Consider the following 27,362-nt stretch of genomic DNA (forward strand, 5'->3'; position numbering starts at 1 on the left):
TATGCCTTGCTAGTCAAGACATGAAGCGGGCCCCTGAGGTGCAGTGAGCCCCGGCATCCGCCCTCTCGTGGACCCCTATTGATCAGCTCTTCCCTGGGTTGGTATGCTCTTGCACTGAGCTGATTCCTGCAGAAAGTAGACAGCTCCGTTCTCACTGCAGTGGCCAGGTGTGGTATTGCAGACATTAAAGTGAATGGGAACTTTGCCTGTAATACCAAGTCTGGCCACTGCAGTGGCAACGGTGCTCTCTACTTCCTGCAGAAATCAGCTCAGTGCACAATGAACAGCTGATTAGGGGTGTTTCTGGGTGACGGACCCCCGACGATCTACTATTGATGGCTAATCCTGCATTTAGGCTATCGATAGTTTACAAATGGACAGCCCCTTTAAGTCACTTCCGTTATAAAAAGGACTAACGCCCCACTAACACGGGACGAGTGTCGGTGAAACGATGCCGGACCTTCGTCCCAGTGATGCCCGCTACAGCGCTGTTACACAGGAGCGAGTATCGCTGGCGGGATGGAGACGGTAGCAGAATCCACAGCGCAAGTGTGAAAGCAGCCTTACACCCCTCTAAAACGGAGCAGACAGTGTGGCAGCAGCTCTGCACCGAATTCCCAGGGTTTCCGTTCTGGCTACCCGAAGGAATCCGTCCAATGACTACGTCCCTGCCATTACCCTCTAGAGGGCGCTGCTCCAGGAATCCGCGTGCTCCCGTAAAGTCACTGCGGGCCGCTGACTGCATCCCTGCCATTACCCTCCACTCCCCTAGAGGGCGCTGCTCGAGGACTCCGCGTGCTCCCGTCAGTCACTGCGGGCCGCTGAGTGCATCCCTGCCATTACCCTCCACTCCCCTAGAGGGCGCTGCTCGAGGACTCCGCGTGCTCCCGTCAGTCACTGCGGGCCGCTGACTGCATCCCTGCCATTAACCTCCACGCCTCCAGAGGGCGCTGCTCGAGGAATCAGCGTCCTCCGGTGAGTCACTGCGGGCCGCTGACTGCACGGCGCGTCACGTGGGACGTACACGGTGTTCCTAGCATTACGCTCCTGCCCTGTGGGAGGCGCCAGAGCTGATAGACGGGCCTGCTCCCGGCCATCCACGGTAGTGCTCGGTACCCGCGGCGGCCCAGTGTGGTATGGGGCAGCGGTGACGGCCAGCGCCATGTCTGACGGCCTGTACGAGAAGTTCCTGGCCCCGGACGAGCCCTTCCCCCTCCTCTCGCAGCGGGGCAGCATCAGTGAGGAGGGCTGCCTGGACGTTAGTGACTTCGGCTGCCAGCTGTCGTCGTGCCACCGCACCGACCCCCTGCACCGCTTCCACTCCAACAGGTGGGTGAGAGAGCGCCCCCGGCTGGTGGGGCTGCACAGGCAGGACTGAGGGGCCCTGCAGACGGACATCTGCGCCATGTAGCGACTCGCTTGGCGGTCTGCGTGTGGCGCTCATCAGCCGTTATTGTCTCCTATGGGGCCACGTAAAAGGTTGTCAACAAATGCGCATTTCCTGCTCCGTGGGCCGTGGGCGCCGGGCTGCTGCTCATCCGCACGGACATGAAAAAACTGTAAACCGTACATTTCCGTTCTTTAATGCCGCACGCCGGATCTACGCTTTGATCCGCGGTGTTTTTTTTTTTTTCTTTATAAATGTGAAACTTGTTTTTCACACATTTTCTCTTAAAGGGGCGGTCTGAATTATTCCATTTAAAAGCCCGCTCCTCTTGCAGTAAAATAACCAATTGGCGCTCACTTCCCTCCCGCTGTGCCCCCCGCCGGGCCCCGCTCCTCCGCGGCTTTGTTTACAGCTGCAGTCCCGCCCATCTCAGGCGCTGCAGCCAATAACAGCTCAGCGATTGAGCACTGCGCTGTCATTGGCTGCTGCGCCTGGGGTGTCCTGTAAAGGTGACGCAGGTGGGGGGAGCGAGTGCCGGTTGGTTATCTTACCGCATGGGGAACGGACTTTTAATGGAGAACTAGAGCTCATGGGCTGTCATTCATGTGCATGGAGGTAGCGGTGGGCAGTCAGCCTCAGCCCCGTAGTGGCGATTGCGGCGCACTGCCGCTTGGCTTACCCGGGGTCGCGATGGCGGCGCACTGCCGCTTGGCTTACCCGGGGTGCCTTGTCCTCATCCCAGAGGGTCCCAGTGGTCGTACATCTATCCTATGGATGGGCAGCACATGATCCTGTGGGGTCGCTCCTTTAGGGCGTGTTCACATGGGGCAGGTTTGCTGCGGAGCGTCTGCAGCAGGAAATCTTCTTTGTAAAGTTTTATCACGGTTTTGGGTGCGGATTTCACCCCTCATTAAGGCCTCATGTCCACGGGCAAAAGAAGAATTAAAATCCGCAGCGGATTTTAACTCTTCTCCTGCCCGCGGATCCGCACCCCATAGGGATGCATTGACCACCCGCGGGTAGATAAATACCCGCGGATGGTCAATAAAAGGGATTTTAAAAAAAACGGAGCATGAAAAAATCTGGACCATGCTCCATTTTCGTGCGGGTCTCGTGCGGGAGACCTAAAATAGGAATTTAAAAGAATTTACCCATCCGGAGCGGGCGGGGAAGGTCTTCTCTTCCTCACGGCCGGATCTTTCTTGCTTCGGCTCGGCGGATGTGCCCGGCGCATGCGCGCGGCATGTCGGCGACTTGCCGCCGGCGTGACGAGTTCATCCGCCGGCCGAAAAAGAAGATCCGGCCGTGAGGAAGAGAAGACCTTCCCCGCCCGCTCCGGATGGGTAAATTCTTTTAAATTCCTATTTTCAGCGCTCATGTCCGCGGGGCAGGAGGGACCCGCTGCAGATTCTCCATGTAGAATCCGTAGCGGGCCTGATTTTCCCCGTGGACATGAGGCCTTAAAGAGGTGGATCTGCAGCGTATCCGGCGCTATAACTGACGGGCTATAATTTACACTCGGCTCAGGCAGGGTTGTGGGCGGATTATTTCATCTACTTTGCTGCTGTTGTAAATGGCGCCACAAATTTGCCCCGTGTAAACATACGGTTAAATGCCCCGCTGTCTCTGCTGCTCATCAGTCACATGACCTCTGCAGCTAGTCGCTGACGTCAGGGGTGCAACCGCTGTATACAACACACCATGCTGCAGGAGCATCCAGAGCGTGTGAACAGCCGGACAGTTAAAGGGGTTGTCGGAATATATTATTATATTATAATAATATATTAAAAGTTTTTGTTGTTTTTTTTCTTTAAGTTTTAAATGGCTGGGCATTTGGCAAAAAAAACCAATACTTCTGTTTTGCCCCCAGGAAACGGCAAAGTGGCTCCAGAAAAGATCCCATGGTCAGTACAGACTGGAAATCAGAGGATTGCTGCAGCCAATCAGAGGCCGCAGGGTCACCATTCTGACCTCCTGGCATTATGGGTCCTAGAATGTGAGTGCTGATGCCAGGAGAATGGGCTGAGATGATTGGCTGCAGCGGTCACCTGACATCCGGTCTGTGCTGCCTGCGGGAACTTCAGCGGAGGCACTTTGCTGTTTCGTGGGGGAGACGAGACTGCTCGGTGAGTAGAAAAAAATGTTATATTATAACTGGACAACCCCTTTAAGAGGTGAGTACTGTGTAGTTTTCCAAGTCTCAGTAACTCCTTCTAAGGCTCGTGTCAATGGGTATTTTTCGCCACGTATTACCCATCACATACTGGTAAACCGCTGCGGGATACCCTCAATGTTTTACCGATGCGGGCAGGAGCCCCTAATCTGTAGATACAGGGGATGTTGACTGCAACAAATCTGCATAAAAAAACACTTCAAAATGGGCACCATTGAGGCAGACTTCACCCTGTGTGCCCACATGCCCTCACAATGGATTTGTCAGCCATGGTCTCTACATGATTGTCATCGATAGATCAATTGGAAAAACAATCTTTCATTGCCGGGCGGCTCTGAAGTCGGGCGGCGCGGCTGCCCTGAAGTCGGGCGGCTCTGAAGTCGGGCGGCTCTGAAGTCGGGCGGCTCTGAAGTCGGGCGGCTCTGAAGTCGGGCGGCTCTGAAGTCGGGCGGCTCTGAAGTCGGGCGGCTCTGAAGTCGGGCGGCTCTGAAGTCGGGCGGCTCTGAAGTCGGGCGGCTCTGAAGTCGGGCGGCTCTGAAGTCGGGCGGCTCTGAAGTCGGGCGGCTCTGAAGTCGGGCGGCTCTGAAGTCGGGCGGCTCTGAAGTCGGGCGGCTCGGCTGCCGGGCGGCGCGGCTGCCGGGCGGCTGCCGGGCGGCGCGGCTGCCGGGCGGCGCGGCTGCCGGGCGGCTGCCGGGCGGCGCGGCTGCCGGGCGGCTCTGAAGTCGGGCGGCTGCCGGGCGGCGCGGCTGCCGGGCGGCGCGGCTGCCGGGCGGCGCGGCTGCCGGGCGGCGCGGCTGCCGGGCGGCTGCCGGGCGGCGCGGCTGCTGGGCGGCTCTGAAGTCGGGCGGCTGCCGGGCGGCGCGGCTGCCGGGCGGCGCGGCTGCCGGGCGGCGCTGAAGTCGGGCGGCGCTGAAGTCGGGCGGCGCGGCTGCCGTGCGGCGCGGCGCTGAAGTCGGGCGGCGCGGCTGCCGTGCGGCGCGGCGCTGAAGTCGGGCGGCGCGGCTGCCGTGCGGCGCGGCGCTGAAGTCGGGCGGCGCGGCTGCCGTGCGGCGCGGCGCTGAAGTCGGGCGGCGCTGAAGTCGGGCGGCGCTGAAGTCGGGCGGCGCGGCTGCCGGGCGGCGCTGAAGCCGGGCGGCGCGGCTGTGGCTGAACAGAACGCTGCTTTAGTTGCACGTAGATGATACTACATGATTCAGATGTAAATGTTCATCAGGGGGAACCATCACTCAGCTTGTAATGTAACCGAGTATGTAAGGCTGAAGAATGACCTATATCCATTAAGTTCAGGCTGTTAGCCCCACTGTGGATCCAGAGGAAGTCAAAAACTCAGATGGGGTAGAAGCCAATTTTCCCCATCTAAGGGGAAAAAAATCCTTCTTTACTCCAATCTGACAATCAGAATAATCCCGGATCACCGACCCTTCTGAAATTATTATTGGTTATAACATGTAATATTGTATCACTCCAGAAAGGCCCCCTACTATGTCCATGTAGAAACCTTCTTTCCTCTAGACGTAGAGGGCGCCCCCTTGTTACAGTCACCGCCCTGGTATAAACAGATCATGGGAGAGATCTCTGTATTGTCCCCTCATATATTTATACATAGTTATTAGGTCGCCCCTAAGCGTCTTTTTTTTTCTAAACTAAATAACCTCAATGTTGATAACCTCTCTGGGTATTGTAGTCCGCCCACTCTGTTTATTACTTTAGTTGCCGGCCTTTGTACCCCCTCAAGCTCTGATATGTCCTTCTTGAGTACCGGTGCCCCAAACTGTCCACAATATTCCATGTGTGGTCTGACCAGTGACTTGTAAAGAGGAAGAACAATGTTCTCATCATTCGCCCCTAAACTCCTTTTGATGCACCCCATGATCTTATTTGCCTTGGCAGCAGCTGCCTGACACTGGTTGCTCCAGTTCAGCTTACATATACCTAAAATCCCCAAATCAGACACATTCTCATTTTATATACCAACCCTTTATGCGGCACAGTATCAAACACTTTGGAAAAGTCCACATACACAAGTCATGGGGGTCATAGATGGTTAAAGAAACAGTTACAAAAATAAGTAAAACAGAATTGCAGAATAAAATAAAAATATAGGCATAAAAAAGAAAATGACCCAAAGCCATCGCCGTACGCACCCTGTAATCCAAAACTAGACAAAACGTATATTATTTTAATTCAAATCCTTTTTATTAAATACAGGGTTTTTTTTGTCCTGGGACACTTTTAAAGGGGTTGTCCCGCGGCAGCAAGTGGGGTTATATACTTCTGTATGGCCATATTAATGCACTTTGTAATGTACATTGTGCATTAATTATGAGCCATACAGAAGTTATTCACTTACCTGTTCCGTTGCTAGCGTCCCCGTCTCCATGGTGCCGTCTAATTTCAGCGTCTAATCGCCCGATTAGACGCGCTTGCGCAGTCCGGTCTTCTCCCTTCTGAATGGGGCCGCTCGTGCCTGAGAGCTGGTCCTCGTAGCTCCGCCCTGTCACGTGTGCCGATTCCAGCCAATCAGGAGGCTGGAATCGGCAATGGACCGCACAGAGCCCACGGTGCACCATGGGAGAAGACCCGCGGTGCATCGTGGGTGAAGATCCCGGCGGCCATCTTGCTAAGGTAAGGAAGAAGTCGCCGTAGCGCGGGGATTCGGGTAAGTACTAAACGTTTTTTTTTTTTTTAACACATGCATTGGGTTTGTCTCGCGCCGAACGGGGGGGCTATTGAAAAAAAAAAAAAACGTTTCGCGGGACAACCCCTTTAACACACAATACAAACACAACACATATATCAAAACATCCGAGACCCGTTCCTGTACTTTATTTTAGTGTAAATATACTAATTTTAAAAATAAACTCTAAATTAAAAAAAAAAAATTATTTTCTAGCTTTTTACCCCCTAATAAAACTATTTGTAATTGGGGGAAGGGGGGGGGGGGGAAATAATTTTGATAGCTGAAGAGGAAAAAAAATGGGGCAGTAAAACCACCACATGGGTAACATCCCTAAAAAGTTGGTACTTTAGCTACAAAACAGCCTGGTCCTTAGGGGGTTAAATGGCCTGTATTGTATAAGGTACACAGAACCGGTGTCCCCTACACACGCTGCAAAAGGTTCCTTTACACAAGACCACCGTCGTCCTAACGACTAGCGGTGATGTTCTTTCACACAGGAGCAATTAGTTGTTGAGAGTAAAAGTGGAGCATTCTGGCCGCCTCCACTCACTGTGAGCAGGTGGTCCAAAGTTGGAGAACTGCCTGTTTACGTAAGCTGATAGTCGCTTGGTTTTTAGGTGAGCTGAATACAAAGCAACTCTGACAAGAGAGCGATTTGTCGCTCGGTTCCCTGTCGGTGGCGCTGTACACCGGGCTAGCTATTGTCGGAAATCACTGCTCGAGGGATAATTGCCTCCTGTAAAGGTACCTAAAGTTTAACCTGAGTTTTTTAACTTTAAGCCCATTTAGACCCAATGATTCTAGCTCAAAATTTGCTGAAAGCTGTCTTTGGAGCGAGAATCGTTGGGTCTAAATGCACGAACATCGTGCAGTTTTCGTGCACGATTCGTTCCTCGCTCAATTCTAGTTTTTTTTTAATTGAGCGATGAACTCTTATCAGTGGTTCAGGCTGTTATCACAGTCGGCAGCGCTGATAAGATTCTTTTTAGCTCACATCCCACTGGTAGTTCACAGCGGGATGTGAGCTGTAATCGCGGAGAACAATACAGCTGTTTGCTTATGCAGAACAGCTGTATTGTTCGCCAAGCAATAGCGCCGGTGTCCCGCTCCGCCTGCATAGCTCTTAAGTAGCTACTTAAGTACTATAGACTATGCAAAGATGGTTGCGCAAAACCTTTGAGCGATCATCTGTAAAGGCATATTTAGACACAACGATTAGCGATCAAAATTCGTTCAAAATCCGTTTTTTGAGCAATAATTGTTGTGTGTGACTGCACTGACCGTGCAGTTTTTGTTATGCCATCGCTCATCATCGACTTTTAGTGTGCTGAAAGACGACGATGAGTCTTATCAGGGATTCACAGCGGGATACAGCCGATACTATTGTTTCAGCTGTATCCCGTCCCTGATAACGGGTTGAGTATGAAGAACAGAGCAGCCCAGCTCTGTTCTTCATCCACGGCAGGGAGCGCTTAGCTGTATAACAGCCGGGCGCTCCGTGCAGAAAACATCTGGATGCAGAAGACAAGCAGGGACACCCCGCTTGTCTTCTGCATCCTCTGCTCCGAGCGCCGGGCTGTATAACAACCAGGCGCTCAGAACGGGGAACAGCTGGATGCAGAGAACAAGAGGGGACACCCCGCTTGTCTTCTGCATCCTCCACTCACAGCGCAAGGTGATCGCAATGGGGGAACAGCTCGATGCAGAAGACAAGCGGGGACACCCTGTGATCGGAGCGGGGAAACAGCTGGATGCAGAAGACAAGCGGGGACACCCTGTGATCGGAGCGGGGAAACAGCTGGATGCAGAAGACACAAGAAGAAAAAAGAAACACAGCAGCACTCCAAAGATTCAGCCACACCGCTGGTGCAAGGCACTATGCAATAGCCCAGTTAGGGTCCCGACTCCCTGGGTCCACCGTTGATCAGCAATGTAGAAAGGAAGAACCAGGCAGCATTCACTAAAATCCTCTTCTTTATTGAATAGTCATGAGGAAGCAAGCAGCCACGTATCGACCCTGTACTCGGGTCTTTATCAAGCTGATAAAGACCCGAGTACAGGGTCGATACGTGGCTGCTTGCTTCCTCATGACTATTCAATAAAGAAGAGGATTTTAGTGGATGCAGAAGACAAGCGGGGACACCCTGTGATCGGAGCGGGGAAACAACTGGATGCAGAAGACAAGCGGGGACACCCTGTGATCGGAGCGGGGAAACAACTGGATGCAGAAGACAAGCGGGGACACCCTGTGATCGGAGCGGGGAAACAACTGGATGCAGAAGACAAGCTGGGGCACCCCGCTTGTCTTCTGCATCCTACACTCTGAGCGCCGGGCTGTATAACAGCCGGGCGCTCGGAGTGGGGGACAGCTGGTTGCAGAAGACAAGCAGGGACACCCCGCTTGTCTTCTGCATCCTCCGCTGGCAGCGCAAGGTGATCGCTCATCTTGGCCTGCAATGACACAACGATTATCGCTCAAAAGTCGCTTGAGCGACATCTTTTTAGTGATGATCGTTGCGTCTTAAACCAGCCTTAAGTGTAAGTGGGGTCTTTCTGTGCCACATCTTGTTAACCCTTTCAATCACTTTACAGTAAGTTTTGTTATCTTAAGAGAGTTTAATAGGTCAAAGGGAAGTTAAGTCGCTAGTTTACAGCACATGTCTAATTATAATGTGTTTGTAGGTGGAATCTAACGTCCTGTGGAACCAGTGTGGCCAGCTCTGAATGCAGCGAAGAACTATTCTCTTCCGTCTCTGTGGGCGACCAGGATGACTGCTACTCCCTCCTGGATGACCAGGACTTCACCTCCTTTGACTTGTTTCCGGAGGGCAGTGTGTGCAGCGACGTCTCCTCCTCCATCAGCACCTACTGGGATTGGTCTGACAGCGAGTTTGAGTGGCAGGTAATGTAGATTGCTCTAGTTCTGAGACCTCTGTATGTGCTTCTACTGTGTTTGTCCAGTCATGGTGATTGCACCCCTGTGGGGACACTTTTTCAGGATACTTGGCCTGTGACATTTAGGCCGCCTGCAGACGAGCGGGTCGGATCCGGCGGCGAGAATTCTCGCCACGGGACCCGACCCGAGAGCCTGCAGTGACGAGCGCGTACTCACCCGCGCCTGGCGGGCCCGGCTCTTTCATGTGCCGGCTGCCGCGCAGCCAGCGCATGCGCAGACCGTAGCCGGCGGCCGGGTGAGTGCGAACCCCGCACAAAAATAGGACATGCCGCGGTTTGTTTGCCGCGCGAGATTTCGCGCGGCCGTCTGCATGGGAGTGCATATTGTAATGCACTCCTATGCAGACTTTCAGCGGCGGAAATCCCGCGGGAAATACTGCCGCGGGATTTCTGCCCGTGTGCAGGCGGCCTTAGTCTAATGTAAAATTTGTATTAAGTCAGGTGTGCATTAGGCCGGACTCACATCTGTGCTGGAACCTCCGATCAAAGGTGCCATCACAGATCTGACAGACAATACCGGAAGAAATGTGCCGGACAGCTGAGCGGAAACCGAATGGACCCCATTATAGTCCGCGTGTGTGTATATTATATACACACACTGATGTGCCAAAAGTCATAGGAGAGCAGTTTATAGATTGATTATGAAGTACTGGCCAGCGTACTCGTGGCAAGGCGATGTGAGTTATCAGAGGCAGAATAGTGGGTGCCAGACGGATGGGATATTCCATTTCTGAAGTTGATTTATGAGAGCGTTTAACATTCCTAGGTCCACAATGTAGGTGAGGGTATTATATACGTGTTCCACCGCTGCTTAGACCAAAGAAATAATTTAAGGTACTTATTAGGAAGGGGGAGGTCCCCTTAAGTTTGGAGATAAGGCAGACCTCCTCCCTTAGACCCAATGAGAATCGGTAGATGGCTCCTAGAGGGTTGGAGAAACCTTTTCCTTTATTCTCACACAGGTTATAAAAGGGTAACAGCAAGGCTGCACTTCGGTGGGCTGGAGGAGGACCTACATGAGGATAGTTCCTGTCCCATAACTTGGGGCACGTGTGTGTGTGTAATGTATGTATGTGTATATATATATTAAACCCGGGGGGGGGATATATATCTGTCCTGGATATGTGATAAATGGCTGATCACAATTGGGACATATTCAGACGTAGAAGAATTGTTGCATTTTTCCGTTGCGTTTTCTAAACTGAACAGTTTCCACAAATCGCCAGGACCATAAAAGCCAGTGGGACCTTCAAAACCCAATTCACATGCAGTGTAAAATGTCTGTGTAGATTTTCAGGCATGCATTGTTACTTTTTTACGAATTAAGGCCTCCTGTCCACAGGCGATATGTCACTGCGTTATCCTCGGCGACAATCAGGCCACGGGCAACGCAGTGAACGCTTTCCATAGACTAACTATGGAAAGCGCAGCCCGATGTCCACGAGTGGAGAATCATAGCGATTCTCTGCTCGCTGGATTAAAATTGCGGCATTTTGTTACTTGCCGCGATTTTCCACAGTGAGCCTATCTATTAGATAGGCTCGTCCCTGAGACCTGTCCGTGCTCCGCTCCTCCTCCCCCGCTGCCGAATATCGCTAGTGATATTCCATCATGGCCGTAGACAGGCAGCCTTAGGCCCAATGTCCACAGACGGATTTGATTTGCGGAATCCGCACGGGTCACCCGCGTAGAAGATTCGCAATTGAAAGTGCCCGTAGGAAAGCATTGGCAATTGCAACTGAATTGAAGCATGCGGCTTTGATTTGTGGACCATTTGGTGCGGAAAACAAATCGCAGCATGCTCCATTTCACTGCAGATTCCATGCGGAGGGGCTCAATAGAAGTCAGTGGGTGCGGACGATCCGCAGCGTATCCGCAAATACAATTGCGGATTTGAAGGTTAAAATCAATTAGGGAGGTGGGGAAAAGGCCGGGAGGCCGGGTTGTGGATTTCTTTTCTGCGCGGATGACCCACAGTGCATCCGTGCGGGGAAAAAAACATCCACGATCTCCTGCAAATGGTTTCCAAAGGTCTCCCCGCTGCGGAAATCTGCATGCGGAATCTGATCCGCCCGTGGACATGAGGCCTTACTGCACAGATTTGCTGTAGATTTTCATCATTTGCAATTGATATGGTGAAATTGGCGTCAAAATCTGCATGTAATTTGTGGATTTTTGTAAAATCTGTGTTCTAAAGAGTCTGCTGTGTGTGAACGGGCCAGATTCACATGGATGTACGTGTGCGAACCTCATGTGCAGCTCACTGAATGTCGTATGCCCCATTGTCTGTGAAACTGGATGAGAATAGGATGTGCAGCAGGTTTTCACATGTCTGGGTGGAAAATCGTCTGTCTGAATGGTGACATAGGCTATTATGGGGCCAAGGGCTGCCCATAATATACATGGACCGCATGTCGCATGAAGATACGGCTGTGTGAATGGGCTGGAGCGAAGAGGATCTGTGCGATCGCAACATGATTGGGACAGATTTTAATTCTCCAGAAATAAACAATAAGGCCGGCTTCACACGAGCGTGACGGGCTCCGCTGCGGAATATTCCGCAGTGAAGCCCGTCACGGCGCCCCCCAGAGACCCCATACTTACCAGCGGAAGATAGCGTGAAGACGCTTCCTCGCCCACCGCCGTCGCGTCATGTGACACGCCGGCCGTGTCACGTGACGCGGCCGGCCGCGTCATGTGACGCGGCGGCGGTAGGCGGGAAAGCGTTTTCACGCTATCTTCCGCTGTGTTACAGCGGGCGATAGCGTGAACGGATGGCTTCCATTGACTGCAATGGAAGCCGTCAGCGCGTACACCCGCGGCAAATAGAGCATGCCGCGGGTGAGGACGGGAGATTTCACGGTGCGAAATTCAGCGGTGGAATTCCGCACCGTGAGCATTGAGCTATTAGGTTCAATAGAACCTAATAGCAGGGGGCAACGCAGCGGATTTTTGCCGCGAATTTATGCGGCGTAAATCCGTTCGTGGGAAGGAGGCCTTTAGGTTCCCATTGAATAACAGCAAACTGATACAAAAAGTCCAGTAGAAAGTTGCAGAACTCTTCATTCTAAAATACCTAAACGGCATTTGCTTCAACTTGAATAACTCAAACTTCAAGGCAGATTAGTTTGTGTGTCTGTAACCTCGAGCCTAGAGAACCTGGAAAAGTAGTCAGTTATGGATAAACTTGTCTAAACTTTCACTGCACATGGGGAAAACCTAAAATGTTCCACATTGTATGTTCTCAGGCGGTTCTGCTGTAGTGCCAATGAAAAGTAACACAATCGGTTTAGGATTTCCCTGCGCTTGTCATGTTACAAGTGCCCAAGCAAACCCCCGTCTGTTCAATCTACATAACCGTACCGTATTTTACCTCATTACGCCATATATATGTATATAGACCTAACCGCATGAAGAATACTTGGTACATCAGTCATGCTTATAAATGATAGATTAGCTGTAGGAGCTCCTAACCCATGTGTTTACTCCCTCTCTAGTTGCCTGGAAGTGATATTGCGAGCGGCAGCGATGTGTTATCCGATATCATTCCCAGCATCCCTAGCTCTCCTTGCCTTCCCTCCAAGAAAAAGAACAAGCACAGGAATCTGGATGAGCTTCCCTGGAGTGCGATGACAAATGATGAGCAGGTAATGTCGCCATGCTTGTTACGGACACTACGACTGGGTGGACAGATTTGCAACCATGAACTATAAATTTACGTCACTGCTGCTTGGTTCTGTGCAGCAGCGACGTAAATTTGTCAGTCGCCTCACCAACCATCACGGCTTGCCTCACAGTGGGTAAAACGGTGCCGTCGTCAGGACCCGATTGGCTGAGGTCCAAATGACATCATTACTGACAGCCAATAACGGAGCTGACCAGGAAAGTTTGTATACTGCAAGTCTTCCTGGCATTTCAGTTCTTCTACTCATGCACACACCTCCCAATGAGAGATAAGGAGAACAGAGTATGGAAGACATCCACACATTAACCCCTTCTCTTACAATCAATCTTTAACAATTTAATCTAGAAGTAAATTTATAAGGGGACGTTCACAAGTAGCGGATTTTAGTGCGAATCCACGCCAAAGTCTGCGGTGATATCAAACGCTATTTGGTGCGGAGTTTGAGACCGATTCACAACTGATTTCACCTTTTTCAATTGCAGTTTTATTTTAACTCTTTTATTGATCCATCACAGTCGCTCTCTGAGGGCTTATTTTTTGCGGGACGAGTTATATTTTTTTAATGGTACTATTTAATGTACCATATAATGTATGGGGGAAAAAAAAAAAATTCCGCCATCTTTCAGTGCGTCTTGTTTCTACGGCGTGCACACTGCAACAACAATGACCTGATAACTTTATTCTGTGGGTCAGTGCGATTACTACGATACCAAATCTAAATATTTTTTTTTTTTGCTGTAGTACTTAGATTTTTTTTTTATTATTTTTTGTCACCATCATCTGACCGCAATAACTTTATTTTTCCATCGACGTAGTCGTGCAAGGGCTCATTTTTGCGGGACATTGTGTAGTTTCCGTTGTTAGCATATTTTTGAATACATACGAATGTTTGATCACTTTTTATTACATGTTTCTTGGAGACGGAGTGACCAAAAAAACCCCACAATTCTGGGGTTCTTAATTAAATTTTTTTTCTGGCAACATTCCCCATGCGGGGTAAATAATGCATTACTTTGATAGATCGGGCTTTTACAGACACCGTGATACCAAATATGTATTTTTGTTTTATTTATTAGCAAAGTCCTCCTGCAGATGGCTGGGTCGGATCCTGCTGTGAGAATTCTCGCAGCGGGATGCAAGCAGAGACCCAGCACTCGCCTCCTCCCGGCGTCTCTCTCTGCTCTGCACCAGCTGTCGCACAGCCGCACATGCGCAGACTACAGTCGGCGTGTCACCAGTGATGTTTCTGTGCGAGCCTGTGCGAGGCTCACACAGAAATGGGACATGCCGTGATTCGTTTACTGCGCGAGTTCTCACGCGGTTAACTCGCGGCTGTCTACATAGGATTGCATTATCTAACGCAAACCTATGGCAGCCGGCATAATCGGAAATTCTGTAGGAATTCCCGCCATGGAATTTCTGCCCATGTGCATTTGGCCAGAATGTTTCTTGCATTTATTTTTTTTAATAAGTTTAAAAAAAGTTTTACTAGTTATTTTAACTTTCCCTCCGACATCATGACAGCATACACCTGGAGGTTGCTCACCTGCTGACCTGATGGGACAGGAAGAGGCAGAACATAAAAGGCACCTCCCCTCCACCAAACACCAGTGCTTTTCCTGTCCCTCCAGGACAGCAGCGGCAGAGCTCCAGCGATGCTGTCCCATGCCGGTGGTTCCGGGACTTACCGGTGAGCGACGGCATCTCTTCTGGCAGCCCCGGTTGCACCAGTGGGAAGTACCTCATCTGGGAGCTAACCGGGGACTGCGTGGGCCTGGGTCCAAGGACGGACTTTCCGGCACCACTGCGGCCGTCATTCAGGCGGCGGCCGCCATCTCTAAGATATCATCTTCTGGCAGCCCTGCTTGCCCCAGTGGAAGTACCTCATCTGGGTGCGAACCGGGGACTGCGTGGGCCTGGGTCCAAGGACGGACTTTCCGGCACCACCGCGGCCGTCAACCAGGCGGCGACCGCCATCTCTGGGTCCCGGCTGTAGCGGGCGGAACACAAGGAGTGTGACGCCAGATGCTCCGCAAGAGGGCGTGGCCTCGATGGAGCACACAGAGGGCGTGGCCTGGCGCGGCTTGGCGCCAGATTCAAAATTTAAAGTCCCTGCACCAGGAGAAGTCGGCTGGTGTTTTTTCTTTTCACGCTAAGAATCGATTCTAAGGACAGGAATGGATCCCACAAGCGCAGGATGTCGGCCAAGAGAGGACCCAGAGAATCTCCAAACTGTAAGTGGTCCTGTGGGCCAACCTACAGACACCTGCACTACACTTCCTTTACTAACAGAGCTCTCCCTTGTCATGTACGACAGGGATACTCAAAAACCTAGGGGGGGCTAGGAGGAGAAGTAAAAAGCGTCCAGTATGCTTACAAAACTTGACGACTCCTATTCTAAAATATTATGCGCTTCCTGCTCAGCGAAAATTCTGCAGGAAGAAAAATCTTCCCCCATGTCTGAAATCCAGTCAGTTGTCTGGGAAGAAACAGTCCTACCTCTCGGACCTCCAACCAGGGCCCTTAGGGGCCACAAGAGGGTCTGCTTCGGCAGTGTTAGAGTCCGACTCTGACATGGCAGAAGAATTCGATCTTGGAAGTGTCGCAGGGGGAGAAAAAATATCTCGTTTTCGAAAAAACGCTAACAGAGAAACCTTGCACTGTGCAGGACGTCATGTTGCGAGTCAGCTTCCCCAACGTAAATCTACATTCTCAGTAAACGCCACACTTAAACCATTGATCCTTAATGATTGGAATTGTATGGATCAAGCTCAGTTAATTTCTAAAAGAATTTTAGGAGTGTCCTTTATTTGCAGACAATGAAGTGGCTATCCTTGAGGAGACGCCAAATGTTGACACGAAAAGAACTGGACTACCATCTGAGGATACGTCCCACTTAAAGGACTCCATGGACAACAAAGTAGACCTGACCATGCGTAAGGCTTAGTCCACGTCCAGGTTCATTATAAAGCTAATATTGCGGCCACCTTGGTGGCTCGCTCTATGGCGGTTTGACTAGGTCAGCTTCTAGGGTCCGCTTCGGAACACTCGTGGCAGCCCTATCCAACACGAGGATCTCTTCTGCCAGTGCCGGTTGCCCCAGTGGGAAGTACCTCATCTGGGAGCTAACCGGAGACTGCGTGGGCCTGGGTCCAAGGACGGGCTTTCCGGCACCACTGCGGCCGTCATTCAGGGGTAAAGTAGTGGTCAAGAGACATAACCTCCAAAAATAGGTTGTGTACCCTACCCTTTCGGGGCGGCTAGTCATCAGACCGCGCAAAAAGCGCCTTAATTCCATGTCCCTCGTCTACAACATAAGTGGGGAATGGAAAGACCGGAGGAAGCGGTAAGGCTCTTACTGTTGTCCCTCAACCTGCATCTTCATGCCCGCAGAAGATTAGCTCACTTGTGCACTAGTTGGAGAAACATAGCTACTGACGGTGCCTTCCACATGCTGGGAAACGATCCTAATGACAGGAATCGATCCCACAAGCGCAGGCCTGGTGACGGAGGGGTACAAGATTTGAGCTAGAACCCCGCCCTCCAAATAGATTCATTTTAACCTCGGACTGTGTGGGCCTGGGTCCAAGTACGGGCTTCCGGTTCCACCGCAACCATCATCCCGGCACCAACCCTAGAGCAGGCTCTACTTAAGGGTGAACAAATCGTGCTGGATATTGGTGCAGTTATCCCCATCCCTAAGACGGAATGGGGGAAAGGGTTTTACTCCCCTCTCTTTCTGGTTCCCAACCAGATGGCTCCCACCGATGGAAACTATCAGAACCGCAACCCCCCTGATTGGTAGGGATAACGTGATGGCTACGATTGACATAAAGGATGAGTATTATCACATCCCCAGTTATGTCAAATCGCAAAAAGTTCCTAAATTTGCGCTGAGAATGGCACCTTCCCTTTGGAATCTCCTCTGCTTCACGGATCTTCTCCAAAGGGGTGATTTGAAATGGTAGCCTTTCTGCACAATCGCGGGATTATCATCATCCCCCATCTGAAAGGGGGCATAGCTCAGAGATGGTTCCCTGCTGGTGGCAGATCCCCTCACTATTCTGAGGTCACACTGGGGGTCCACGCTTCAGCTATCTAAGGGTCTGAGCTGGATCATTAATGATTTGAAATCCAACATGGATCCGGACACCAGGAAAAAATTCCTGGGAGTCATTTTGGATTTTCGTCTCCAATGTTCGTCCCTTCCTCCTCTAAGGAAACAGCTCATTCTAGAGAATGTTCTGCTCTATATAAAAATCTACAGTTTCAATAAGAGGCGATGCGGATCCTGGGGCTAATGACTTCATGCATTGGAGTGGTTCCCTGAGCCCAGTTCCACAGCGGTGATCTCCAGACACTTATCCTCCAGAATGGGGACAAGTCAGTCCTCACCTGACAGGACAATCCCTATTTCCACTAGGGCTAGATCCTCACTCCGCTGGCGGTTGTCCTCAGACAACCTTTTAATTGGGACCCCGCGATAACTGATGCCAGCGCAAAAGGGTGAGGGGTCACCTTTGAAGGTGGCCATATACAGGGTACATAGGACCCTCATGAGAGATCCAGGTTATCTAACGTTAGAGAACGTAATGAGGTTTGGGAAACCCGACGTAGCCTGCAAACCGTTTAGGGATGAAGCATGTGAGGATTTTTTCTGATAACAGGATGGCAGTGCCACTCATTCGCCACCAGGGTACCACCAGGAATCCTCTACTTCAGCATTTGGTGGGAAGGTTCCTTCAATGGGCGGAACTCACAACTAAGTCACTGTCGGCCTTCCGTATAAAAGGAGCCGAGAATTCAGTCGCGGGCTTTCTAAGCAGGAAGAAAGTGGACGCAGGAGAGTGGGGACTCCATCCCGAAGTGTTTAGCCTACTCGGGACAAATAGGGGGTACCCGAAATAGTTTTGTTTGCGTGAAGCGCAAATACCAATTGCCGTCTTCTCTTTTCCCGAGACTCGGAGAAACAAGCCTTAGGCACAGGCGCCCCCTCTTACCCATGGGTTTGGGACTTGGCTTACGCTTTTTCCCCTTTACCCCTGATTCCGCTACTCCTTAAGAAAATTACTGCGGCCAAGGCTGTCAGTAACGTTAGTAGCGCCTTATTGGCCCAAAAGACCTTGGTTTCCTCTCCTGAGATCTGTCAGTGGGAGACCCTCTCCATCTTCCGTCAAGACTGGACCTATTGCTGCAGGGTCCTCTCCTCTACCCGGAGGTTCACAAGTTCAGGCTTACAGTCTGGATCTTGAACGGGTAAAATTCTTAGAAAAGGGTCTATCATCTAATAGGGTTTCCATTAATTGCGAGAGCCTTATGCCCTCGATGGAAAAGATTTATTCCAAAGTCGGGAAAAAATTCTCAGAATGGATGGGTCAGGACATCCAATCAGACATTCGTAAAAATTTTTAAATTTTTATCCAGGCAGGCCCGTATAAAGGGTTGAGTCCAGATTCCCTCAAAGCCCAAGTAGTGGCTTTGAGGGCATTCTTTGATCTTGTGCTTGCTGAGCACAAGGGGATCAGGAAACTTCCTAGAAGGGCGAGTAGACTGCATCGATTCATAAGGCTGATGGTGCCCCCCCTGGGATCTGACTATAGTCCTCCAGACCTTCTGCGATTTTTCCCCCATTTGAACCTATTAGAAACCCATCCATCGCCTTGCTGACGTACAAGGTAGCCCACCTTGTGGCAGTTATGTCGGCTATGTGCGTGGGTGAAATTCAGGCCCTTTCGCAAAGGGCCCCATATAGGACTATGCACCCTGATGAGATCGTATTCTCCTTTAGGCCCTTCCCTCCAACCCAAAGTCTTGTCAGACTTCCACGGAGGCCAGCCAATAGTCATTCCAGCCTTTGTCTAAATTTTAAAAACGAAAAGGAGCAGAGGCTCCATAATCTTGACGTTAAAAGAGCTGTACTAGTGTACCTTGAGGCAACGGAAAGTTGCAGAAAGACTGACAAACTTTCGTTCCATTTCAGGGGCAGGCCAAAGGGAAGGCCACTTCTAGAGATTCAATAGCCAGGTGGCTCAGAAGAGCCATCCAGGAGGCTTACAAGGCCAGGGGCATTCCTCCCCCAAAAGGTTTGAAAGCCCACTTTACTCAGGCGGTGGCATTTTCCTGGGCAGAAAGAGCGCACGCCTCAATTGAGCAGATTTGTAACGCAGCCACGTGGACTTCTAGTCATACGTTTATTAAACCTTATAGGCTGGACATTAAAATCTAGTGAGGATGCAACCTTCGGGAGGAAGGTGCTTCAAGCAGTAATCCCTCCCTAAAAAAGCCCATGCCAGTTATTTGGTATTCCTCCAGGTGTATGCTGTCATGATGACGAAGGGAAAACGGGAATTTTTCTTACCGATAATTCCCTTTCTTAAAGGCATCATGACAGCATACGGGCTTCCCCCCCCCCCCCCCCTACCGACATTGTTACCCTTGTTTTGTCCAACACATGAGGTAATGTGTATGCTTAGGATTTCTTTGTCTAAGGTGTGTGGTGCCAATGAAACACACCTTCTGGTTAGGTATACGGTCACTGTGGTTATTTGGAACGCACTGGGGTTTGGTGGAGGGGAGGTGCCTTTTATATTCTGCCTCTTCCTGTCCCATCAGGTCAGCAGGTGAGCAACCTCCAGGTGTATGCTGTCATGATGCCTTCAAGAAAGGGAATTATCGGTAAGAAAAATTCCCGTTTTTTATTTTATTCCCCAGAGGGAACAAGAAGTTGTGATGCTTTAAAGGGGTTGTCCCGGGAAGATGGCCGCCGGGATCTTCTCCCTCGGTGGACCGCAGGGCTTCTGTGCGGTCCATTGCCAATTCCAGCCTCCTGATTGGCTGGAATCGGCACGTGACGGGGCGGAGCTACGAGGAGCCGCTCTCCGGCACGAGCGGCCCCATTCAGAAGAGAAGAAGACCGGACTGCGCAAGCGCGTCTAATCCGGCGATTAGACACTGAAAATTAGACGGCACCATGGAGACGAGGACGCTAGCAACGGAACAGGTAAGTGAATAACTTCTGTATGGCTCATAATTAATGCACAATGTACATTACAAAGTGCATTAATATGGCCATACAGAAGTGTATAACCCCACTTGCTTTCGCGGGACAACCCCTTTAATTGCTCCTTCAGTATGATGTAATGCCATAGCATTGCCTGTCAGACGGCGGTACAATGTATTCTATCAAGCCATGCCATAGGCATTTAAAGGGTTGACTGTTGTGGGCGGGGTGCAGGCTGTAAGAAACAGCTGGCAGCCTTCATACATACCTCAAAGCTGAAGGACATAACTGTACATCCCGTAGCGCTAAGGGGTTAATCAATGCTATACTTTATATTGAGGAAGTATATTGTAATGGAATAGTTATTTGAGTTTCCAAAAAATCCAGGTACGCATTGTGTATTTATGTTTGAATTGGTAGAGTGATGCAAAAAAATATGAGGGTTTCCTAGATCCATGTGTGTGAATGCATGCCAAAACCCTTCCTACTGATTGGTGAGTAACGCCGCTCGATGTCCACAGAAGTATGGAGACCTTGCATGTCCCCATTTACTGATGGCCCTTTCATACACAATGAGAGCTCTTAGATTCTCGTTTGCTTAGACAATCGAACTGATGATGTCATCACCAGTGACATCATCAGTTCAACCATGATTTTTATAGTGACTATGTGGTCCATGTACAACTAGATTCTTTACAAGTTGCCATACGTGTAACATTAACGGATGTGATTGGGGAAAAAAAGCATCAGACATAATCATCTGACCAATGAAATAGACCACCTCTCTAATAGAGTGCCCTCCCATTGTAGCGAACAGTCACACATTAACTGAAATGGCTTTTGTGTCTTACAGTTGTCCCCATTACATGACCCTCCCTCCTTGTATAGTTTGAGAGATGGTCAAACTCCCGAGAGCTCTAAAGAGCTGGAGGAGTACCGGAGTGCTTTCGGTACATGGATGGGCTTCACTGTAATGCTTCACTTTCACTACAGGGCAGGCAGCCGGAGTTGAGCAGCTCCCACACCAGCAATTGGGATGCCAGCAGTTAAAGGGAGACAGTCATGACCAGCTTTTGGGACTCAAGGGGCTTGGAACAGGAAGTCTGAAATGTTCTGTTATATACCCATAAGGTGCCCGGTTCCGTCGCTGTGCCCCTGCAAAATCTGTGCACTCCAGCAGCGAGACTCTTTTCAGTCTGCTTTGTGTGCATGCTCCCAATCATCTCTATGGGAGAGCGTGCCCGCAAAGTGGAATGAAAAATCTTGCAGCTGGTGCACGAGGATTTTGGATTTTTTTTTTCCATTTTAGTTTTTTCCTCCTTCCTTTTTAAAAAATCATAACGCCTTTTTTCCTTCATCGACGTAGCTGTTTGAGGGCTTGTTTTTTGCGGGACGAGTTGTATTCCTTAAAGGGGTTGTCCCGCGAAACAAAGTGGGGTTATACACTTCTGTATGGCCATATTAATGCACTTTGTAATGTACATCGTGCATTAATTATGAGCCATACAGAAGTTATTCACTTACCTGTTCCGTTGCTAGCGTCCCCGTCTCCATGGTGCCGTCTAATTTTCAGCGTCTAATCGCCCGATTAGACGCGCTTGCGCAGTCCGGTCTTCTTCCTTTCTGAATGGGGCCGCTCGTGCCGGAGAGCGGCTCCTCGTAGCTCCGCCCCGTCACGTGTGCCGATTCCAGCCAATCAGGAGGCTGGAATCGGCAATGGACCGCACGGTGCACCGCATGGTGCACCGTGGGTGAAGATCCCGGCGGCCATCTTACTTAGGTAAGTAAGAAGTCGCCGGAGCGCGGGGATTCGGGTAAGTACTGGCCGTTTTTTTTTTTATTCCTGCATCGGGTTTGTCTCGCGCCGAACGGGGGGGGGGCTATTGAAAAAAAAACAACCCGTTTCGGCACGGGACAACCCCTTTAAATGGTGCTATATAATGTGCTGAAAATCTTAAAAAATTCTTAGTGGAGTCAAATTGGAAAACTAAATTCCGCCATCTTTAGGTGCGTTTTATTTCTACGGCGTAATACATTGCGATAAAAATGGCCTGATGCTAGTATGATTACTACGATACGACACCGGCTCTTATAATAGTAAATGTGTGTTATATAATTGCACTAATCACTTTACACGTGTTTTCCTTCTAGGTGGAATACATAGAGTATCTCAGTCGAAAGGTCAGCACAGAGATGGGACTTCGGGAACAGCTTGACATCATAAAAATCATCGATCCGACGGCGCAGATTTCTCCTACAGACAGCGAGTTCATCATTGAACTGAACTGCTTAACCGATGAAAAGCTCAAACAGGTTGGTGCGGGTATTGGACGTGACCAGTATGGCTACTGATAAGAGGGGAATGGGGCTGTAGCTAAACAGAATAGGGTCCCAGACCAGAACGAAGCAGGGACCTAATTTGCTCATGTGGTCATAGTAATGGCGGAGGCACATATACTAGAATTTAGAATAGCCTTTGTACCAATATTGGAAAACCCTTTCCAGATTATACATTTTCAACACCATCTTGGACCTGTAAGGAAAGAGAGGGATTGATCTAACCTCAAACGTGTTTCTTTTTTTCATTTTGCCATAACTTAAGGTTTTTTCCTGTTTGACAGGTCAGAAGCTACATCAAGGAGCATAGTCCACGGCAGCGATCCACACGGGAGAGTTGGAAAAGGACCAGTTACAGTACGGCTAGTACAAGCGGTGTGAGTGGAGCCAGTGTAAGCAGTAGCAGCGCCAGTATGGTCAGCACAGCAAGCAGCAGCGGCTCTAGCGGGGGTAACTCTGCCTCTAACTCAAGTGCAAACATGAGCCGAACTCACAGTGACAGCAATCTGTCTGCAAGTGCTGCAGAAAGGATTAGGGATTCAAAGGTAAATGTCTTTTGCTATATAAATATATATCAGGCCTCACACGGGCGTATGAATACCGCGTATTAAGCATGTGCTGTACGTCCGTGTAATACGCGGTCATTCGGAGGCAATCCATTAAATTGCCTTATGCAGTTCCACTCACATTAGCGTGTCGGAATTGTGTAATGTATACCACATATATATGTGCGATAGAACCCATTGATCTCCAGCCAATGATTGACAACTATCTGTCTATGCATAGTAATAGGCAGTCGGCTATCGATCAGTGACTAGAGGACGGGGTGGGCAGGGCTAGCTGTAGCTCATGAATACTGAGGACTACTTCCTGTAGTCTACTATGCACGTGCAGCTACTAGTAAAATGCACGTTTCTACTGCACAGATAAACACAGCAGACATATCACATATCGGTGTGACAGTCACTAGCTTATGCTGCTTTCAGAAATGACTACAAAAACATGCGGATGGATTCCCTTTAATGTTGTGTTTTTTTTTGATTTTTTTTTTCCTAAACGTTTTCCTCTACTAATCTCATGAAATGAAATTGGTGTTTCATTCACATCATGCAGGCTGCACTCATTCATTTTAGTAGTCCATTCGACTCCTCCTTGCAGGCCTTCGCCTGTTCTGTGCTCATATCACCTGCAGTAGAGCTATTTAGGCCTCCTTCCCACGAACGGATTTACGCCGCGTAATTCGCGGCGAAAATCCACTGCGTTACCCGCTGCTATTAGGTTCTATTGAACCTAACAGCACAATGCTCACGATGCAGAATTCCACTGCGGAATTCCGCACCGTGAAATCTCCCGTCCTCACCCGCGGCATGTTCTATTTGCCGCGGGTGTACGCGCTGACGGCTTCCATTGCAGGCAATGGAAGCCGTCCGTTCACGCTATCTCCCGCTGTAACACAGCGGAAGATAGCGTGAAAACGCTTTCCCGCCTACCGCCGGCGCGTCATGTGACGTGGTGGGCGTGTCACGTGACGTGGCCGGCAGCGTCACGTGACGTGGCCGGCAGCGTCATGTGACGCGGTGGGCGTGTCACGTGACGCGGTGGGCGTGTCACGTGACGCGGCGGCGGTGGGCGGGGAAGCGTCTTCACGCTATCTTCCGCTGGTAAGTATGGGGTCTCTGGGGGGCGCGTGACGGGCTTCACCGTGGATTATTCCGCGGCGGAGCCCGTCATGCTCGTGTGAAGCCGGCCTTAGGAGATGACATTGGGCGGCTTTAGCACTTGATGAACCTCTCTTGCTTATACAGGGGGGGGGGGTTTCACAGTAGCAGGATAAACACCTGGATGTCGATAATACTTGTCACAGAAAGGGTTTAGAGTGTCCCTCTTAAAACTTAGCTTTTATTAGTAAAAATGTATATAAAAAGGGTTTTTTGTGACTCCTAAAACAGACACAGATACAGACAACCTAGAGGCAGGTGCTGCTGCTGTTTTTTATTTTCGTTCCTGCATTGTCTTGGGGGGGATTACTGGGCTATTTGAACTTGCTAGACCTGGTTATAGGATCGACTACCTCCTCATCTAGGTGGTACTCTCTACATTTTGGGAGTCTACCACACCAATTTTTCAATTTGATTATTGGTACCTGTTTGTTTGGGTTCCTGATGATATGTAGTGGAAACGCGTAGAACCTCTGTACTTTGGAAATTTAGTACCTGATCAAATTTGGTTGGGTCTTTTTTAATTTCCCTTCTTGTTGCCTAGAAACATAGGGACTTACATGGCATTGACCAGGTTATATCCATCATCCTTTTTCTCTTGGTACATACATCCTGATTTGGGACATTCATGTTCTCTATGCGTTGATGTGTGTCCAAGATAGGTGTTTTATCAGACAGCGACCTCTATAAGATATAACCGTGCACTGTTCATTTAAGCACAATCCGTCTCCTTGAACCGTACGCTAGCTGATAGAACTATTTACAAGTCAGGAACTTGGTTTTTCAAAATTGACCCTTGAAATGTTCCCAGCCAATAACTACCTTTTAGGTACTGGGTAACAGGATTCACTTATCCGCTAAGGGAGTTTTTTTTACCTAAAAACGTCTCCCCAGATACCTGACTTTGGCTTACAGTTTTTCGGGAGATAACGCCGGTCACATTATACTCATTTTTGTTGTCTGTATGTATCTGTGTCTGTTTCAGGATTCACAAAAAATCCTTTTTATATACATTTTTATTAATAAAAGCTAAGTTTTAAGAGGGACACTCTAAACCCTTTCTGTGACAAATCTCTTGCTTATACTCACTTTTCTTGTCCCCGTACATCGGGTTATAACAGACCCATCGAATAATCTGTAGCTGCTTAAGTGGGTTTAGTAAAGCACTGAAAGGTACAGGACCTGCTAACCAAGAATATAGTTTGCATGCAATTTTAAAGGGGTTGCATCATGTGAAATCAGTGGGGGTGTGACTCGCACTAAGCTCGAACGGGGCTACGTCCTGAAGTGAGTGCAGTGGGGGTTGCACATGCCACCACTATTCCATTTATTTTAATAGGACTGCTGGAGATAGGCAAGCGCTTGAACTTGTGGAAGTTCCAGCGGTCCAACCCCCAGTAATCCAAAAGTTGTGATTTATTCTGTGTGTAGGGGATGACTTTCAAACATGGTACAACCCCTCTTTAAGTAGAACTACTAGGCAGAAAATGTGCTTCTACTATGTTACCCTAAAAATAGGATATATCCCAAAAATAAGCCCTAGTTTGATTTTTGCAGGATTTTCGTGTGGGGGGGGGGGGGGGCTTGCAATATAAGCCCTAACCCCAAAATAAGCCCTAGTTACATAAAAAAGGAATACAATACCTAGCAGGCTTGTCCAGATCTATCCCGCTGCTCTCCAGAGTTCTGACGCGGGTCTCTCAGTCCTCGGCTATTCATACAACATCACTTCCTGGGATTTATAAATTCTGCCTCCAGGAAGCAATGGCTGTGATTTTTGGTTCTTCGAGCGTTGCTCAGCCAATCGATGCAGCGCTCAATGAACCAATGCGATGGCTGACACTGATTCTTCGAGCGCCGCATTGATTGGCTGAGATGTGGCGCTCGAAGAACCAATCTCAGCCATCATGTTGTGAGGGCGCAATTTTCCGCAGCAGACATCGCTATCACCGCTGGAGATGCAGAAACTCCGCTGAGACTATTGCCGCTCAGCCAATTCATACATCCTGCCTCCACAACCCCATGTCTGTGATTTTGGTTCTTCGAGCGCTGCTCAGCCAATCAATGCAGCACTTGAAAACAAATCACAGCCATCACATTGGTTCATCGAGCGCTACATTGATTGGCTGAGCAGCGCTTGAAATACGAATCGCAGCCATCGCTTTGCAAAGGCAGGATTCATAAATCCCATAACCAGAGGTGATCTTCTGTGGGCGACCGAGGCCTCAGTAACCGCGTCGGGGCTCTGGAGAGCAGCAGGAGGAACTTGGACGAGCCTGCTAGGTAAGTAAGATAAGACCTAGTGCCTCTTTTGGGTCAAAAATTAATGACAGGGTCTTATTTTCAGGGGAAACACGGTATATGTAGTCTTGATCTGCTAATTTGTACTTTTATTGTAAAGTTGCAGTTTGGGTGAAGTTATCCTTTAACCCCTTTAGTTGTACGCCTGGGAAAATCTCCGGGGCTTGCTGCACTGACCATGCAGTTAAACCCCAGAAGATTTCCGTGGACAGCTTTAGTGCTGAAATGCTGGCCAGGACACACCGTTATTGTGCACTGTACACGTTTGCCACTTCAAATTACCTTAGGAAAATCTCCAGGGCTTGCTGCGCTGACATGGTAATAATAAACCTGCCACTGAAGGGGTTGATGAATGCTTAGAACATTACAAGTTGAATTGCCCGTGTGATATCCTTTCTTTATTTGATTGATGTATTTTTTTTTTTTAAATTAAATATAGAAACGGTCAAAGCAAAGAAAACTGCAGCAGAAAGCCCTGCGGAAGAGACAGCTAAAAGAACAGAGGCAGGCGCGGAAGGAAAGACTCAGTGGCTTATTTCTAAATGAAGAAGTACTGTCTTTAAAAGTCAACGAAGAGGAGCATGAAGCCGACGTCGACGTACTGATGTGACGAGGGTGAAACTTGCAGTGTTCTTCCTAAGTCTCATTCAGGCTTTATCAGAGACCTTCTCAGAATGTAGATCTCCAATCCCCTATTGTAGTCCCTCAACCACTATGAGGTCATCATGGATGATAATTTAATATTTCAGCAAAGTTTTATTTGATTATACATCCATCATGATTTCTTCCGCTACCAAAAAGGACACATTAAGTCTGAGACAGGTCTACATGGAGACGCCGACACGTTTCCTCTAACCTGCCAGTAACAGATCCTGAAGTTCTGTGGTAGTTGATAGACTGCTAATTATTATAATTAGCTACTAAATATTGTGTCATGACAGTGTAACGGGCAAAACCACATTTTATAGCCGCTAGCAGCCCCTGATAACTTTAGGGTGTTCATCATCACTGACCCAGACAAAGTACAACCAAACTGAGAAGTTTTCACATTGGAAATCCACACTTTTGCTGTCGTTCATGAGAGATCATGGCTATTGAATAGAGATGAGCGAGCGTACTCGCTAAG

The 27,362-nt window shown here is 49.5% G+C and overlaps 1 protein-coding gene across 1 annotated transcript; it reads left to right on the forward strand.

The window, feature by feature from the left end:
* Positions 1-987: 987 nt before the first annotated feature.
* Positions 988-27,362, forward strand: FAM199X (family with sequence similarity 199, X-linked). The gene is made up of 6 exons (XM_066579880.1): positions 988-1,329; positions 8,923-9,142; positions 12,693-12,842; positions 22,032-22,193; positions 22,502-22,762; positions 26,676-27,362. Exons 1-6 carry the CDS (start codon positions 1,163-1,165, stop codon positions 26,844-26,846), a joined length of 1,131 nt encoding a protein of 376 aa, XP_066435977.1. The 5' UTR covers positions 988-1,162; the 3' UTR covers positions 26,847-27,362.

The sequence above is a fragment of the Eleutherodactylus coqui genome, chromosome 10, assembly GCF_035609145.1.
Source record: "Eleutherodactylus coqui strain aEleCoq1 chromosome 10, aEleCoq1.hap1, whole genome shotgun sequence".
In the NCBI taxonomy this organism is placed as follows: domain Eukaryota; kingdom Metazoa; phylum Chordata; class Amphibia; order Anura; family Eleutherodactylidae; genus Eleutherodactylus; species Eleutherodactylus coqui.

Excerpts from the sequence above, each read along its gene's own strand:
- FAM199X (XM_066579880.1), top strand. The coding sequence starts at position 1,163 with ATGTCTGACGGCCTGTACGAGAAGTTCCTGGCCCCGGACGAGCCCTTC. Across the intron at positions 1,330-8,922 it reads CACCGCTTCCACTCCAACAG|GTGGAATCTAACGTCCTGTG; the intron begins GTGGGTGAGAGA and ends ATGTGTTTGTAG. Across the intron at positions 12,843-22,031 it reads CGATGACAAATGATGAGCAG|GTGGAATACATAGAGTATCT; the intron begins GTAATGTCGCCA and ends TTTTCCTTCTAG.